Below are 19,109 nucleotides of genomic sequence, written 5' to 3'. Positions count from 1 at the left end.
TATGACCAGGCTACACAGTGGCCTGGGATGATGTATCTGCAGAGTGTGGTGCTTCTGCCACAGCTCTCTGCTTGCTATGAAGAAGAGTGGCTGAGGGAACAGGGGAGATTTAAATGGGATATTAAGAAAAAATTTCTTCACTGAAAGGATTGTCAATCACTGGTGCAGGCCTCCCAGGGCAGTGGTGGAGTCACCATCCCTAGAGGGATTGAAAAGACATGTAGATGTGGCACTTGGGTACATGGTTTAGTGGTGGGTTTGGTAGGGCTGGGGAATAGTTGGACTCAATTATCTTAAAGATCTTTTCCAACCTTAAAAATTCCATGATTCTATGAAATACCTGCACTGTATTTTATTACTATCATTAGATGCCAAGGACCTCTAAAATTATGGCTCCTTCTAGAAACAAATCTCAAAACTCTCCATCTTTACTATTACTCTTAGCAGCTTTCACTGACTGCATTATTCTCATTTCATTTCTTACCTTACAATTGTCTGTTCTGATAAAATTCTTAATCTGGGCAATCATATCCATACCCCATAAAGTAAGAATGAGGCTTAGTTCTAGTTTTTTTATATGATCAAAAATAAAACAAAAATGCAAAAATTATACAGTTTTATGGGGGATTTTTTTCCCAAAATATGAACATGCCTGAAAATAGATGAGTTTCCTTAAATTCCTGGCAGCAGACTGCATTCCCCACCATTTGCAGTGCCCAGATCAGGTACACCCAGACATCTGAGGAGTAGATATCAAGGCTTCCAGGCTTCTACTTCCTAAGTCTTTGTTTGCTTATTTGTTTTAAGTACCTGTTCTCCTTATTGGTTATCTTGTTCCTGTACAAGGTTCACACACATTATGGAAACTGGTAAAATTTTCGAAGCCTTCAGACAGAACCTATAACACATCTCAGGAAAAGATCAACAACTGGCAACAAGTGTTTGCTTTGATTAAATAGTAAAAATATGTTGAGACTGAAAGAGGATGAACTGAGTCAGGTAGAAGAAATTCTTGTATTTAACTCTTTTGTCTTCATTATTGTACGTGAAAATTAGTTCCCTGACTGATGTTCACATGAGCACATACATGTTGTCATAGAAATCACAGAAACAGAGAATGGTTTCTGTTGGAAGGGACCTTAAAGATTGTCTCGTTCCAAAACCCTGCCATGGGCAGGGACACTTTCCACTAGATCAGGTTGCTCCAAACCCCGTAAAATCCCTCCTTGGACACTTCCAGGGATAGGGCAGCCACAGCTTCTCTGGGCAACCTGTATGTGTGCCACTTTTGGCATTAAGATCTTTTCCTTCTTGGTCAGCATTTGATATTTAAATATAGTGTAGGGAGGAGAAGAGGTGTAACGAGATCTACAAGTAATCTACAAGTAAGACCAGAAAATTCCTGAAGTATACACAGAAAAGCAGGAATGAGAAAGACATAAGACAAACTAATAACAGCATTTATTCATTCCATTATTGTGATAGATATTCCTGTAAGAAAAAGAAACAAACAGTTTTTTGTCTTTTGCTTATTTAAACTTTGCTTATTTAAACTCTTCTCCTAAAATTTGGAAGTTAAACTATGCTATACTGCAGCACTGCTTTAATCTTCTCCTTTGTTAATTCCTCGGTGTTATTCTGCCACTGGTACTTTTATGTTTTAATAGGGAACTTCTTTTCTAGCTGTGTGACCCGTAAATCTGAGGTTAAAATCTTTGAGTTTATCTCTGATTGAATGATTCACATTGAAAAATTACTCACCTGCCCAGCAGTGTCTAGAATGTCCAAATAGGCTGGTTCATCGTCAATTCGGACTTGAGTTTTATAGGCATCCTCTGAAAGACACGGTGCAGTTTGATTAAGCATATGAGTGGCTCAGAGAATGGAAAATGAAATAGTTTTGCCAGTTTGGAGTAGGCTTTTCAAAAGCTCTTCAGTCTGACCTAACTTTGCTTTACTTCAAGTCAACAAGTCCCTTTTTGAAATCCTATCATCACTACAAACTACTAGCAAAAGGGAGTCCTTTCTATCACATACCTCAAAATATAAAAATTAAATTTATCTTTCTTTAAAAGGGTAGCACAGACCACAAGTGCTGTTTAAGCCACAAAGATTCAGAGATACTGTGCTGGTGCTATGCAGGAGAGAGGTTTTTGCTTACCACAATGATCCTTCCACAGAGCTTTTCTAGCACATAATTTCAATTTAAGAATTGTCTAAATTATTGGGATAGACTCGTTATGGCTGAAGGGGGCTCCTGCCTCAGGTATGTCAGAACAATTATTTAAACTTCTTTATATCTCCAAGAGAGGCTGAGGATAGATTTTTTTAAAACTAAATTCTGTAATCAGTGTCCTCACACTTTTCATTGCTGGGGGTGGAGAAGGAAAAACTCTCTTTTATGGGCTGTTCCCTTAGCTCGTGATTTTGTCAACCTAAATTTAGAAGAAGAAAAACAAAGAAAAGGTGGATTCCCATTTGTACAAGATGTTTTCCTCACATTTCAATTTCATTCCCCTCTCAACATTTGCATTTTCTTCATAAGATTAAAAGGAGCTTAGATACTGTTCCATGTTTATACTTGAAATTGTCTCGGAACTTATCTATGTTGTTTAATTAAACAATAATGTAGAGCAGTCTGAGTGGGTTTTGTGGCTGACATTATGCATTGGCTGTGCACTGAGGCATGAAGACAAGTGCTTTTGATGTGTCTGAGAGGTGTCATTAATCATCATCAGAATATAGCTAGGCCTATCCAAACAGTCAATCCTGCCAGAGACCCTCAGGACTGGGCTCTTGATAAATGTTGAGATAATATTGGGATTATAATATGGGATTATACTGCAGGTGGATGTAATTCTCAAGACATTCCAGTTTGTGCCGTAATATGTGTATTGCATCATATAGCACTTTATAAAAGCATGTGAAAACCTGCTTTCGACCTGCACAAGAGAAAAACTAAGGCATTTGGATGCAAATGGTTCTGGATGACCTTAACTCAGGACCCCTCATATGCAGCCAGAGAATTGCTATTTTTAATGACATTATCACATACGATATTTTCCACGACTCTCCTCTTTACTCTGGGCCTCAGCTCAGCAAATTAATAGGCATGTGCCTTGCTTTAAACAAATACCTAATCCACTTGATATTGGGATGGCTCAGAGACTTAATTAATTGCACGATACGTTGCCATGCTGAGAAAGCCAGACCAAGCCAACCAACAGATGTTTTGGTTAATAGATCTTTTTGTAGGGATTGCTGAATAAGAAACTCTGTGCCAAAGAGAGGTCATATAGAAGGAACTGGCTACTTGCAGTTTAAGTAATCTGTTATCACAGTGGTATCTGCAGTAGATTTATCTTCTTCTTTCTTTTTTTATAATTTTCTTGTTAACTAAAAAGTGAAAACAAAATATGGAAGTATGCAAAATCAATCATGGTATTTCCTTCATATGAAATCTATTAACACTATCAAGTATTATTGATATACTTCCATGCAGGTGGGTGCCCATTTGCATTACATTACTGTGTACATAATTAACATATGACTTGCATAAATTTAGCTTGCACTTTTGGCTCTGCAGCTGGATTCTCTGAAGCCAATGGTCCTACTTCTCCCTTCACTTAGACCAATGTGAATTTTAATACAGCAGCTTTAAAACAGTTAACGCAGAGAGAGATTTGCCGACATAAATTCAGCTTGGATAAAAATGAATCTAAATAAATCCTGTCTTATTTGCTAAGGAAATGAATTAGGAATTCAGAGTTAGTTATAACTAGAAGACCCACTGGCCTTTGAATATAAGTTACAGCTTTCAGTAAGTAAATGTAAGAGATCTACCCTGCTGAGCTACTTCAGGTGTACCCCGATACCACGTCACTGTCATCAGTGAACTGTCAACTGCTAAAATTGAACCCTTTTCCCTTGCAGAGACAATGCTGAATGCACAAGCACATTTTGTCATTTTCATTTAGTTTGTTTTCCCAAACTACTGACCTTAAAGCATTTCACAATGAAGTGCCAGAATCACTGTCCCAGTCTGATCTTTGATATATGCTAATGTCTTCGGTTGGTGGTGGAGAAACATGTCGTGTTAAGCATTGACCAAGCACATGAATCTAAATGGTTTTCTAGGCAAATGGATTTGGAAAATGCTTTCCACTTACAGGATTTGCTTTTGCCCTGGGAAATGAAGAGATGAAACTGAGAGGAGTTATGAGTTTCCCTTGTAACATTCTCTCTCTGCATATGTGCAAAAAGCACAATAACACAGATAATATAGAAAAGCTTAAGTATGTCCTTACTTGGGGTGTGCTAAGCTGGGGATATTCTCAAGCATTTGAATGGAAAACAGATGAGAGTTTTAACTCTTATTTAAAGCACATATAAGGGAAGTTCTAAAGCCCACAATTACCAAAGAAATCACTATTTTGAACCAACACCCTCATACCAGAGATCACATTGTAGCAGCCACTTATGAGCTGATACCTTCCTAATGTTCAAACCCAGTCATTCCTTTGAAGGACACTATCTTTACATTTATCCTGTGGATTCACTGATTCCTTGAGTTATTAGGATAATGTATACCTTCTAAGGTAGGAGGTAGAAGGAAAATGCATAAATTGAAAACTATATTTCACATATCATGTGATATGGAACAAGACAAGCCAAGAGTGGAAGGGTACTATTTAGTCCTGTTCTACAATTAGAACTTTTAAACTGGGATTTAATATCAGAAAGTAGTATAAATAGAGGCTCAGCTCTCTTTCCTGTCTGTTACACAGACAAACATCTTTATTTTATTTAGACTACGAGGCAGAGGCATCAACCCAGAAAGAAACCACCTTCCAGAGATCAAAAGTTGGGTGTGTTTGTATACTGGACCTAGTTAATATGTTTTTGGTTTATTTGTAGCTATAATGTTAAGTACAAACCCTGGGTATCTTTGCATGTTTCCCGCAGGATTTCAGAAGGGAATACTGTGTGGATAACCTTGTAATTTTAGGCAGCATTGTACAAATTATGGTCACATTAAGGAAAGAGAAGCCCTGAGACCCTGCTGTAAAGAGCAGGAACATGCTGTTTGCCTGTGGACAGAGAAGTGAAGATGTTCCCCTGAAATAACATGTGAGTGTATATAAAAAAAAAAAAAGCAGGAAAGTCTTCACCATGAATACTAACAAAATCACTCTCCAATATCCTCTCTTTAAAAATTATTCACATTATTACAAATGATGTCCTGTGTATTTACACTACTCACAATGTTTGAGTACTTTACATTTTCTTTCACCTAATTAATTTATAATATGAGTATAATGCTCCTTTTGAAGTTAATTTGGGGGCTAGTAAGCCACTTTACATCCTACAGTTCTAAGGAGGGTTATTTATTAAAAGGCCAAAGTACAGCTGCTGCTTCAGTAAAGTATTAAGACAACATACAAAACAGACATCAGGCAATAAATCACACTATAACTATGTATTTCATATTAAGTTCAAGATTAGTCTTTTTCTGTGAGGTTAACTGTAAAGTCTCTATTTTTGGTTTAGGTAATATGTAGCAGAAAGATAGGGTATTATAAGAAAAAGACTGTAAATGGAGTTTATTCATATTACTGTAAAATCTAACAATGTTTCAAACACTGACTGAAACAATGGTCATTTTTTAGGGTACTAAAGAGAAAAATGAAACAAAACTCCTCCATCCTTTCAATCTGAATAATATGCGAATATATGAACTGTATAGTTAAAGAGAATTTCTTTTTTATTTTTTTTCCACACGTAATATGGACTTTTTAAAAATCTTATTTCCTATGAAGATTAAAAATAAAAATGAAAATAGGTAAAAAATTCATTACAAAGGACAATACCATTTGGATTCCATTATTACTGACCATTTACTGTTTTGCAGGGTGGGAGAAAAACAAACAGAGCACCAATTGTTTTTGGAATGGTACTTGTTCCTTTTCCCCTATATCTCATTTAAACCATGAAAAAATGTTTTCTTCAAAGGTTTTTTTTCTAACTTCTCTTTCTTAATTGTTTGATTGCCTATTGCAGTACTACGGCAGAAAGGAAAAACAAAATCATTACAATTTTTAAGCTTTTTGATATCTGGCTTTTTTTTTTGTGTATGTGTGTATAAAATTAATACATTCTCTTTTTTCAGCTTTCCTTTTTTTATAAGACATCATTCTGGAGACAGAGGTACAGTAATTAATTCAAAGCTGTGTTTCAATCAGTTATCTTAGCACTGGAGAAGCTGAATTCATAAAAAATATATCAAAGCATTTTTTCAGCTATGAGCAGGTAACTGCTTCATGACAAATAGATTTGGATGGTGTACAGTTTAAAGGGGAGTTGGAATGGGCTTTTCATCTGCATTACAGACAAGTTCCAGTCCCTGAAATGTAGGTCAGCTGCTTCTTTCTTCCATTTGTTAATTCTGCCTACATGCCTTCTAAATAAATACTCTCTTCTGTCTTATACAATATTAATTGCAGTTAAAACCAATCAGATTCATATATGTAGATGAGCCAAAAGATGGTTTATTTGGCTGAGGAGGTATCAAACCAGCAGAAGGAATCCAAGCTCAGTCAGCCACACCTGGAATTCTGCCTTTTGTTGTTCTTACTGTGTGCCAAGGAAACAGCAGGAGATACAGCTCTTGTTGTGCTTAGATTATCTGCTACAAACGCATTTTAATTTAGCAATGCTCCTGAATTTAGGATGGTCATGAGTCTTTGGCTGGGTGGGTGCTGTTTCTATTTGCAGCAAGGAATTTTTGAATAGAAAGAGTGGATGAACAGAGATGTAAACCACTGTACCAAATACTACACATAAGCTCCTTCTATTTGAGATAAGAATATGCATGTCATAGGAATTACCCATCAAAATACATTGGTATTACAACCTCCCTTAGCACATAATTATTTTCCTGGAGTATTGGTGTTTTATAATTTGGGTGAACACTGCTATCAGCATTTTGCAGACAAGGACACCAAGTCACAGAGGGTGCCTTCCTATGAGCTATGCACACATGATAAGCAATGGATGGTTTAGAAGAGTAGAACTGACAGATTTGATTGCCTTGTATTCTGTAAATACTCTCATAGATAGCAGTATCCCTTAAAATAATGCAAGTAGGAATATTAGTACTTGACCAGAAACTGGGATATGTAAATATTCCAGTTCTGTTACATCATTCTACATTATATCTGCAATTAAGAACACTTCTTAAGAATATTCTTTCCAGGGATGCTGTTTTTCATTTCTCAGCATTGAACCGCATTTGCCTTTGTGCTGTCACTTCTGTAGCTTTGTCAGGTCTTTGCCAGATCCTTCAGGTTTTGCTCAGTTTTGTGTTAACAGCACAAATTGCCTTCTCTCACCTAAAAAAGCAATAGTGACAGACAACATCATCCCAGGCAGAAGAATCTTGGTGATGGTTTGCAGAAGATATTTGCCTTCCCAAACCCAAAGACAGAAACACTTCCTTCACTAACCACTCACTTTGAACACCTCAGCTGTTTCTATGAAAGAGACACAGGTAAGTAATACAGCATTTAATGCAGATATTACCTCTCTGCTAGACTATAAAAAAACTACTGTAGGCCTTGAGGAAATTAAAATAGCTTGAGAAAAAACAAAACATTATTCACGTTAAGTGCTTATCGTAAAAGGAATTCATACATTTATTCATTACATATTCAGTTGCATGATGAAAAATACAGTACTTTCTATGTCTCAGTTTTCATTTTAGCATTCAAATTACCATAAACATATTTTCAGATAAGATACTAAACCAAGGTTTTGGCCACATATGTCTTCAGAAAATATTCTGTAATGATGTTTTCAATGGCCTTGCTAAATTCAAATACATATCACTATTGCACATTCCAGTTCTCCTTAATTCCAATAGAAGACACAATTCTTTGTTTCCTTTTTTTAGCCTTTGCTCATTTTCATGTCATGCTCTTAACTAAATACTGTGCTCTGTTTTAGAAATTCCTCTGTCTTCAATGGTGCATAAAAACTAATCCTTGTGTGCTCACTGGCAAAGTTGCCCAGAAAAGCTGTGGCTGCCCCATCCCTGAAAGTGTTCGAGGTCAGGTTGGACAGGGCTTGGAGCAACCTGGAACAGTAGAAGGTGTCCCTGCCCATCTCAAGAGGATTGGAATGAGATGAGCTTTAAGGTCCCTTCCAATGAAAACCGTTCTATGATTCTGCAATTCATAAGATAATTGATGATTTCAAGGAGTAAAGACGTAAATAGAAGGGGAAAAAAATTGCTTCTGTTCTCTAAGGTTGAAAACAAAAGTGCTGAAAAATGTTTGTTGATTTTGTCCTCCTAATATAAACACTGCTGATATCTTCAGTGGAAAGCAGAAGCATAACTAGACTATGCCCCAATCCTCAAATAAACCTCTGGACTTAATCCTAATTAATGAAATGTGGTGTCTAAATACTTGGAAGGGCATGGGGCATAGAATTATAGAATCATAGAATGGTTTGAGTTTAAGAGACCTTAAAGAATCTTGTTCCAACCCCCCTACCACAGGTAAAGACTCCTTCCCCTAGATCAGGTTGCTCAAAGCCCCATCCAACCTGGCCTTGAACATCTTCACAGATAACCTGTTGAGCATCCAGAATTGTTGCAGAATAAAAATCTTAGTTTAGACTCAGTAAGTCCCATGGAGCTCTGACTATTTGTGATCAGCAGTTTTTAACTGAGCCATCTTCACTGTACTCTTGTCTCACTCCTTTACCTTAGTATCTGGCTGCATCTGCTTCCAATAATTCAACTAAAAGCTTCCTCAGCCTAATGGGCATTTCTGTTCAGTTCTCACCTCACTGCAGTGCTCCTCTCCTAATGCCATTATGTATCTGTCTTAAAACAGCTGCTCTCAAATTATCTTCCTCCCTCTTGTTGGGCTGCCTAATGTTTCAGATCTGTGCTCTTCTACAGGGCAAGACTGATAACACCGAGCTGCTGAAGGAGCCTGATTGATTTTCAGCTTTGGATGTGTATGTGCCAGACTTTTTGGTGACTTGAAATGCACCCTGTGCCCTGAAAATTGGGAAATGAGTTATGCATTGTACTTTCCCTCTTCTATTTTTTTTTTTTTTTCAGTTGTACCTGTATGTACAAACAGCTCTTCTTTTCTTTGGCATCAGCTTACAGTTTCATTACTGCGGTATGCTTTCTTTCTCTGCTGAAAAGCATGGGAAGCAAAAGCAGCTTAATCTCAATTAGTCTTTGGTAAGCACAAAAAAAAAAAAAAAGGCTTAAAAGTATTATCTGTGCTCTAAAATGTTTTATGTGTTCAGAATTTCAAGTGAATTGAACTGTGAGCTGGTCAAATCTGGTTTCTCTTCTACCTTTGAGTCCTTGTGGTCATGATTTTTATTAACAAAATTGTTGGAGAAGAAGAAAATGGCTGGCATGGCTTTCAAGAAGAACCAAAATTAAGACTGATTGTCCTGAACGATGTTGCATGGGAGAGGTTTTCTTCTACATGCACTAATCAAGAAGAATACAAAGCATAATGTACAACAGAAAATTCAAGGTAAGATACCCACTTTCAGGCAATGGAGTTAAAAAAACATAAGACCTCAGTAGCCAGCAAAGCAAAGTCATTGCTGCCTTGTCTGGTCATGCAGCACCTTACACACAGTCATATGTATGTCACCAGGGCTCGAAGTTTTATGACAGTGTATGTTAGCACAACATCTTTAGCCTGTATTCACGGTAGCGAAACCCCTCTCTGCACTACTTGCCCTCCATACAGTCAAGACTTGTGCACTTTTGATTTGAGTTCAATTCCAACTCAATATTCTGAAGCAACAGGGCAACAAATCCTTCTAAACTCAGTACTGACAGTTATCCATCCCCGTGAGGTATTTCATTACAGAGAGATTAGATATATACACATATATAAGACATCTGTTTGTAGTTTTGTGCATTCGTGCAGTGGTATGTGTATACCTGTGTATACAAACACAGAGAGACATTAAAGGCTGAGAGTATCATAAATTAATTCCTATGTCAATTAGCTATGATGTCTAAAACTGCTTATCTAGTCCTGCAAAATATATTAGGATCAGAAACAGATTGAAAATTAAACATGAAAAACCACCAACACAAATATCTTCTGCTATAGAAACTCAGGCTATTTTTATAACTCTACACTAAATATTTTTATTTTATTTTTACTGTTTGCAAAATTTTATTTTCTAGTTGCAGATAAGAATTTTCCCTCTTTAAAATACAATTTTTATTAGTTAAAGAAAAATAAATATTCACAAGGCCCCATGAAAAGCAGAACGGTTACAAATTCTGATCAAGGTCAAATTACAATTTGTAAAACCAAAATGAAGTCTAGAAAACAATGCACCCCTCTCCCTTCTTTTCTGTAAATATATGGATGGAGATGGTCATTCTCATAGCCTAATCTCATATCACATAAGATTCTTCTGGATGTAGTATAGGTCACATCCTTTAAATAATGGGCTACGGCTTAAAGGCGGGGATACAGCAGGGATTTGGATGAACGACTGACACATTTTATCTCAATAATTTGTCCCTGTGCAACAGTTATGGGTCCCAATGCCAATGCTGTTACCAACAAAGCTCTCATTCATTATTTTAACCTGAAAATAAGCAGATATATGACTAAATTTGTATAAATTACTATATAGGATATAACTTGTTTCCCAGAAAACTCCATCAGCTCTTCATCAGACCTTGTAGTGCAATTCTTCACAAAGGCTAAATTTTGTTTGTAAAGTGCCCCACCCATGTGAATAAGACTATTTTTCTCAGAACCAGCTATTACAGAGAAATTATAATTTCTCTACAAAAGTTGGCAGTTTTGCAAGTCAAGGCTAAAGATAATTCAGGCAAACCTTTGCACTTGCTGTTGCAAACCACTTGCAATATAGATAATGCTACTAAATATTTAATAAAGGCATATCATTACTTTCTCTGCTTCCAGAAAAATGTCATTTTATTCAAAGCTGTACACGAACAAAGCGAACAAAGTACTCCTGTTTAATCAAAACATGATAATTAACAGGAGTCCAAGTACCCTTATCTTGGGGAACAAGAATAGCAGGTAGCAATTTCACTACTCTTTCAAGTCCGTGATTGTGCTACTGAGTGGGAGGATCTGACAGCTACAAATTCACTTCTTGTCATTTCAGGGGAAGTAATTAGCGAGTTGACTACATCCACTTGGCTATTAGCTTGGATGGTGCCTTGGATTTAGTAAGGTGTAGATGGCTGCCGGCTTCCATGAAAGAAAGGTTAATGGAAACATTTGTCCTGTGACGAAGAATTTTGAATTGAGTGTGATAAATCATCCACCTCTAGAAAACCATGGCATGGGTGTCTCTTTCAATTTCAAAACCCATTTATTGAATATTTTTACTAATCATGATACACAAGGTATAGGTTAGCAGGTTTTTCCTATTTATGAGCTTCAACTCTCACTTCAGTTCCTTCATAGTTCATGTCTCTAATCATAATTATAATCACTGTACGTGGGTTTTGAAACTTATAGCAGAACCACTGGGCTAAGCCCACAGAGTGACTTAGCTGTTTACTCCACCTTCAGTCATGTAATTCCCAGGACCTTTGTATCTCCTCAGCTGCCACATAACATAACCACTTTAGCCCTAAGAACATTTGTGAGTGTTATTCATCTAACTAATGTGAGATGCAGATATTAGAGTTGAATAATCGTGCCCTAGAACTTTGTACACTTATGTCACGAATTAGAAACCACAACGTACATGTGACTTCACAGTGGTTTATAGTTCTTGCTAAACATATAAACTTCCCTTTCTTAACATTACCAGCCAGGTGAACACTTTACTCATGCACAAAAGCAGTCAGGGTCTACAGACTGGGAGATGAGTTCCCCGGATTATATGAGGGGCTCAACCCAATGAAAGTGTGTCAATGAAACTCTACTACAAGAGAGCAGAGAAGAACCTAAGACGGAAATGTCTCAGTTTTCTGTGTTGGGTCAATGTTAGGGTGTCCCTGGAGGCCTGAAAGGAGAATTGAAGAGCTCAGCCCTGAGAATAAACTCTTCTGCCAGAAGAAACACCTTTCAACCACTTTTGATGCTTTTGTCTATTAGATGGATAAGTCAGAGATGTGGTGGATCAACACTGGGGGAAGTGAAGACTGTGGGATGAAGTCAAACCAAACCCAGCCATTGCTGAGCTAGAGGTATTCTGCCTGTATGAAACTGATATGAAGAAAGAAATAGGCTATTTTGTGTAGAACAGACAAAAGTATTTTAACAATGGTTTCTATTCTGGGCTGACTCTATCTACATCCTACGTGTGGTAGATATAATTATGAAATAATTTTAATAAAACTGTTTCATTATTATCATTATTGTTACTATTACTATTATTAAAAAATATTACATCATATTGTCACATTAATAAGAAAAGTCTTTTTTCTTCCTTGTTCAGTGTTAATCTGATTAATCAGTGCTTAAGAAGAGCAACCAAAAGGTCACACTTCTATATACGTTTTGGTTATTTTTCTTGTCTCTATATTTAGCAGACACACAGGTAACTTCAGAGGTTTCTAGAAGAAATAGAATGGTAAAATATGACTGATGTTCCATTGACCCTTTACCCAGTAAAGAAGACAAGATGGCCAAGGCAGGAATACATCTTACTTCTAACAAAAAGAAAGTTAATGGAGGACAGGAAATAACAAATATGAAGTATTTACAGTTGAGGGACATTGATACTTCTTTTGCATGAGAACATGAAGCAAGCATAGATCTCTGATGACAACACATGGGAGAAACACTTTTCTCTCTTCCAGACATGGTAAGCAGCTGTTGGGCAGGGATGTCTGAGAAATAGATTCAGAGAATTGTAACACTACTCATAGCCGGATGCCAACTGGATTTAGGTCCTTCACCACCACTCTTTGGGCCCATCCATCTGCCAGTCTCTTATCTCTAATAAACAGAGTCATTCATCTGTTTTCTCACTTCCTAGAACAATGGAGAAAGGGAAGTCAGATCACTGGACAAATTATGATATAAGGTCATTCTGATTAGATAAATGCTCCAAAAGGGAATATAAAGAGGAGAACTATAGAAAATAAAAAATTCATCGAATCTGTTTTCCTTTTTTGGGGATTGACCAATAGCCCAAGGAATCCCACACTATGGCACAGGGAATTATCACTATTAGTTTTGACAACAGAGATAGACTTCCAAAGGAATTTCAGCTCGTGGGCTGGTGCCTGAGAGAGACTCTGCATAAGATGGTTGACTTAGTTTTCATATATCACCTGTCCAAGAAGTAAAATCATCTCTATCCTTCTCCTTCATTCCCTCTTATACCTCCATTTCCCCATACATGTTTCTACCATATACCTTTTACCACTTTTTCAACCTGGAGGAATGTTTTTATCAAAGTTATTAAATTCCCTAACCTGGTAGACAATTATTATGCATTGGAGTGACTTGGTTTTCTTCTGGAATACTGTTCAATTATCTTGAAAATCTGTGTGATGAATGCCAGAGAGCCATTGAGGCTGGGAAAAGGGCAGAGATGAAGAGTGTCAGCACAGAATGAGTTGTTATATTTGGTTCATCTCATCTCACAAAACTACAGGCTATTTTAGAGCCCCCAGTGTCTGTTCCTAGCAGGTGATAGCTCATGTATCATTCCTTGTTCATGATTTAGGGTAAAGAATAGCTCTAGGTATTAATAGCTATGTAAGGATATTAATATCTATGTATATTAATATAACATTAATAGATATTTATAGCTCTAGACAGATAGCTCTACACTGGGTCTTTATACATTACTTCCTCCTCTGAGACCTCACAGCACAGTGCAGACACTCATAGCTGTGCCTACTGTCTGGTATTTCTCAGCCTGAAGTGAATCTACTGCTGTGGTAAGTTTTCCAAGGGCATGTGAGATGGACATGGAAAAAACACAATATTGCCAAGACTAAACTACCAGTCAAAATGCTCCTCAAGGAGGAGCTCAAAATGCTCTGATCAACCTCCAACCTTTGAGCAGGTGTTTGGCGACTTGATAGGGGAGATAATGAGAACTAGAATAACATCACTCTGGGCCATCTACTCCCTCGAAAGACATTGACTGCATTTGCTTCTCTGTTATTGTTTATATCAGAGATACTAGTAAAGGAAAATTACTAGATTAAGCACTATTTCCTGAGTTTTTGAAAATGCTAAGTGACAAAGAGGCTTCCCCTGATATAAACAGCGTTCAAATAATTGCATATGAGCAATTTTTGAGAAGACCTGAATGTGACAAATCAGTAGCTGACATTAAGTGTATGTCCAGGATTTTAAGGGTGATTCATCTTGAGCACAGACAGGAAAATGCAAGTGCTTACTTTGGTAATTTCTTAAATGAAGCCTGCAAATTATTTAGGACTGAGTAATTTTCTCACAAAAGCAAAGTCCAAAGAAAGAAAGTTTAACAATAGAGTAAATATCATGTATCTGAGTAACAAAGCATGTTTAGAATAGGACCAGTTTATTTCAGTAATAAGGAAAATAGTGAAAAATCAAAGCTCATAATGATCTGAGACTTCATCCAAGTTAGAAGAAATAGCTCAGACTGGAATACTGAAAGATTTTCCAGCTATCATTAATGTGTTCATTAGAGGGAAAAATATCACCTCTTAAAAAATATTTCAAAGAAAAATGGGATTCTTTTTTCAGTCAAATTGTTTCCATCAGAGAGGGAAAGATCTGCTGTGCCATCTTCTCTGTCGCTTCAAACAATTTCTATTTCCTTTCATGGCAGGATAAAATAACAACACTAAGCAAAAGGTATTTTTTTGCCTCATTGAAATCTAAACTAACTGAGCAGTTTCGACACTCTTAATTTCTTAGGACTACTCCCTCTTTTTCTATTCATGGCTTATTTTACTGTGGGGGAACCCACACTACCAGACACATGACAATGTTCTCCTTTCTTTAACCACCAGTCTCACTCTGCCTATTCCTCTCTTCACTGCAGAACTTCTCCCCAGATACTCTGAGTGGCATCCTGATGATTTGTGAAGGCCCTTATTCTGACAAGCTGTCAGGGGAGGCACCACAATTCAGCTTCAGGCACCCACATTTAGAAAGCTACAAAATGCATGTCTACATGCAAGGTAGGTAGTTAAAATTTTCTTACACTTAAAGGAAGAGCAGACGCTATTCAGTTGCCCGTACGTAAGTCTTGATGTTTAATATGCTCTTGGGTACCTTGTCTGGCTTTCATTTACTGGACTAGAAGGGCTCTGGTGATCCACAGGTCCTATGTCACTCCCACAGGGTGACAGATGTCAACAACACGTGACCTGTGGAAGATCTACAACCTCCTGGATCATGATCCTAACAAAAACAGGATACTGTTAGATGCAGAATCACTCACAGAATAATTTAGTTTGAAAAAGACCCTTAATATCATCAAGTCCAACTGTTAACCCAGCACTGTCAAACCAACCACTAACCATGTCCTTAAGTGCCACATCTATGTAGGTTTTAAATCCCTCCAGAGATGAAGACTCCACCATTTCCCTGGGCAACTTGTTCCTGTTCTTAACAACCCTTTCAGGAAAGAAATTTTCCCTAACATCCAATCTAAACCTCCCCTGGAACAAGTTGTGTCCATTTCCTTTTGTTCTGTTACTTGTTACTTGGAAGAAAATACCGACCCTCACCTGGCTACTGCCTCCTTTCAGGAGTTGTAGAGAGCAAGAAGGTGCCTCCTGAACCTCCTTTCATCCAGGCTGAGCCCCCTCATCTCCCTCAGCTGCTCCTCATCAGACTTGTGCTCCAGACCCTTCCCCAGCTCCGTTGCCCTTCTCTGGACAAGTTCCAGAGCATCTGAAATGGCTCTTGCAACTCTTGATAAAGGAACTGAATAAAGACCTAAATCTCCACTCCTAAACCTGCCCGAGTCCCACAGAACTGGACCGTTCTGTGGTAATTCATGTGCACATATTTTAATTTATGTGTTTAAATGTTAGCCTTAGTCCTAAAAAGTAACCATAATCTCCACTCTTCTTCACATATGTAAGTCAAAATGCTTTGTACCAAAAGTGACTATTAATCTCTTAATGTGATGTATAATGCAAATAATATCAACAGACAGGAAAACCAAAGCTAATAATAAAGCACAGGTTGAAGAACACGGTTCAAATGCATACACCAGTATTTTTATATATTCTCCTTTTCTCATTTTAAATGATGATGAATATGAAGCACAAACACAGGCAATTTCACTATGTCTACACAATCAGTGTGAGAGAGATTTTTGAGGCAAAATGATTATTTTATGTGAATTGTTTATCCCATCTCAGATAAGGCTAACAAATGTGTGGAGAATGATGAATGAAAGGTGGTTGTAACTATTTAGGTATTGGTTAGATGAATTAAACCAGAAAAAATCCAAACAAACAAATAAAAAACCAAAACAATTTTGGGGCTCAAATCCAGTTGTGACTTGTTCAGTCCAATACGAACATCTGATCTTCTACACAAAAAAGAGAATGAGAATTAATTTAAAGATGGAATATATGTATATGCATGTTTTAGGTAACAGTAGAAATGTTCTTGAAACTTTTTGTGCTCTAAATAAAAATATGAATAGTACTTTTGTGCCAAGATGCCCCTTCTCTGATCTAGTAGATTTGTTCCCCCTTTGTCTTCTTTCTTTTCTTATGTGTTTGTATTTCCCTCGTTTTATCCTTTTTCATTATTGTACCTTGAGAACAGACATAAAATTCTTTATAACACTAACATTTTTTGTTATTCCTTATATAACTGCAGAATATTTTCAGTCCCATTTTATTTTTTTTTTTCCTGAAATTCACCCACACGTTTCCAGCATCTTATTAGAGATGAGTAAACGTATTTTATTTGATGCATTGGTGAATGCATTACTTTGTTAGGAAACCTCATGGAAATTCATGTGCTTAATGCTAGAGTGCCTCCCATCCCACACCCATTTCAATTAGAGTTTGACATTGACACAGCCTTAATGCCCTCAACTGCTCATTTGACACAGTCTCATGCAGTGATATCTCACCAAAACAGGAAGCTGCTTTCGCATCTCGTTTGCATTATGTATTCATTTTAAGATTAGTCACATGGTTAATGAGCATCTTGGAGCCTGTCCAGTTTGCTGCACTATGTCATGCTTCTTTTCCTGACACTCTACTTGCATTAACTCTCTGTGATATTGCCAAAGACTGTGCAGAGTGCAAATTGCTCTTAGCCGTTTGTTCCAGAAAATTATCATATCCACTGCCACTTGGAATCTATTGCCATTGTTGACTACAATTAAATATTAAATGTGTGCTGAAATAATTTCATTTTCATGAAGTGCTAACCTCTGAAATTTTCACACATACAGTCTAATACTAATTTTGTCCTTCCTCTCCTCATTTACTTACAAAAATAATATGTTTCTGTCTCAAAATTTTGAACCGCAATGTCTGTAGCAAGCCAAAATATGGCCATTATTCCCACATTACCCTGAAGGAATGTTAAACTCAAAGTGACAGCATTAAAATTAGCACTTCAGGTAGTATTTAACTTTTTAGTCAGTGTTTAATCTGTATTTTAAATGAATACTGATACACTTATTTCTGTATTTTTGTGTATCCACATTTACTTCTGTCTATATATATTGTCTGCAGTCTGAGTTTCTCAAGATATTATCAGCTTTTCCAAACTAAGACAAACAGCTAAAATAAAAAACGTTTCCTACATTAGAAGGGAACATTTATTATGATAATTTATCTGGATACCTTATGTCTGATCCACACTGTACAGAGGATTTCTCTGAATAGACACTTACTAGAACAAAAATGCCCTATGTACGTACAAAACCAAACCAAAGCAAAAATAAAGGCACAAAAAACCCTTTATAGAACAAAAAACAACTACATCCCTCAAATAAATCCATAGTAATCTTTAAAAATCTTGCACTTTTGTGACATCACAACATCCAGTAAGTTCTTCAAAAGTGGAAGTACTTTTATAAACTATAAATACAGAAAGAAAAATGTGTAAATAATTCTAAATCTATTTATATATCTCTTTTAGAATCAAAATTAACACATTTGAAGTGTACGTATGTATGAAATAAAAACCAGTAAGCATATGTATCCCATAATGCAGAAACTGAAATGTCCTTTTAGCAAAAAATTCTGCATCAGCTCACAGTAACAGCAGCTTCTTCTGATCAAGATCCTCTGTAATATTTCAGAAATATCAGTGGATAACAGAAAAAAAAAAGTTACAAGTACAAAGAGCCATTATATTCCTTTTTGTATATTTCTACTATATTACTTAGAGATCCAAATCACCGTAGAAAAAGAAAACTCTAAAGCTTAAGTAACACAATGGTTGAAACACAATGGAGAAGGATGATAGGGAGAATCCATGTTCCTGAGGACTATCACAAAAAAGGTAAAAAATAATGCTCTGCATCTGTAAAGCCACATGATTATTACTGCAGAAGGTTTAGGTGAAATCCCTAGTGGTGTGTTTGGAGAAGTAGAATTTGGAAGGGGAAGCACATTTGGTAGCATGTTAAAGTGAAAGGACTCCTCTGCACTCTCTGGTCAGTAACATTAAGCATTTTTTACCATAGCCTCGTGGTACATTAGACAGTAAAAAAACCCCTCAAACAACCAAACAAATTATTCTAATCCCTTTGTAAAGCTCAATGTCTTATCAGTTTATGGACGAAGTATAAAATGCAAATAAAATAAGGAGGAAGAACAAAACCATCTAAAAACCTTAAGAAGCCAACTGTCTGTGGATATGCAACCGTAAAGCATGGTGTAGGTCAGGACACAAAATTTATTTATTATACAAAAAGAATCAAAATTCAGAACATTTTTTAGGATTGAGAGGATTTGAGCTTTTATGAAATAAAATATGAAACCCAATCGGCATCCATCAGTTTAAATCAAAGAAAAAACTTTTGTAGATTCCTTGTTTCAGGCTTTTTATGTGTTCCTAACTGATTATACAAGACAGTTTCGTGGATCTTTTGCATGGGCTGAATATTTTTTT

At 36.6% G+C, this 19,109-nt stretch overlaps 1 protein-coding gene across 2 annotated transcripts in view; it reads right to left on the bottom strand.

Annotated features, from left to right (window-relative positions):
- RIT2 (Ras like without CAAX 2) overlaps window positions 1-19,109 on the bottom strand; it is a 172,572-nt gene that overhangs the window by 105,345 nt on the left and 48,118 nt on the right. For both annotated transcript variants that reach the window (XM_008928628.3, XM_025895774.1), the window contains exon 3: window positions 1,762-1,835. In XM_008928628.3, the coding sequence (XP_008926876.1) occupies window positions 1,762-1,835 (74 nt within the window). The remainder of the gene's footprint in view (window positions 1-1,761; window positions 1,836-19,109) is intronic.

This window comes from Manacus vitellinus, unplaced genomic scaffold, assembly GCF_001715985.3.
Source record: "Manacus vitellinus isolate BGI_N305 unplaced genomic scaffold, ASM171598v3 scaffold_42_pilon, whole genome shotgun sequence".
In the NCBI taxonomy this organism is placed as follows: Eukaryota; Metazoa; Chordata; class Aves; order Passeriformes; family Pipridae; genus Manacus; species Manacus vitellinus.
Note: the sequence above shows the minus strand (reverse complement) of the source record. Positions and strands in the feature narration are given on the sequence as shown.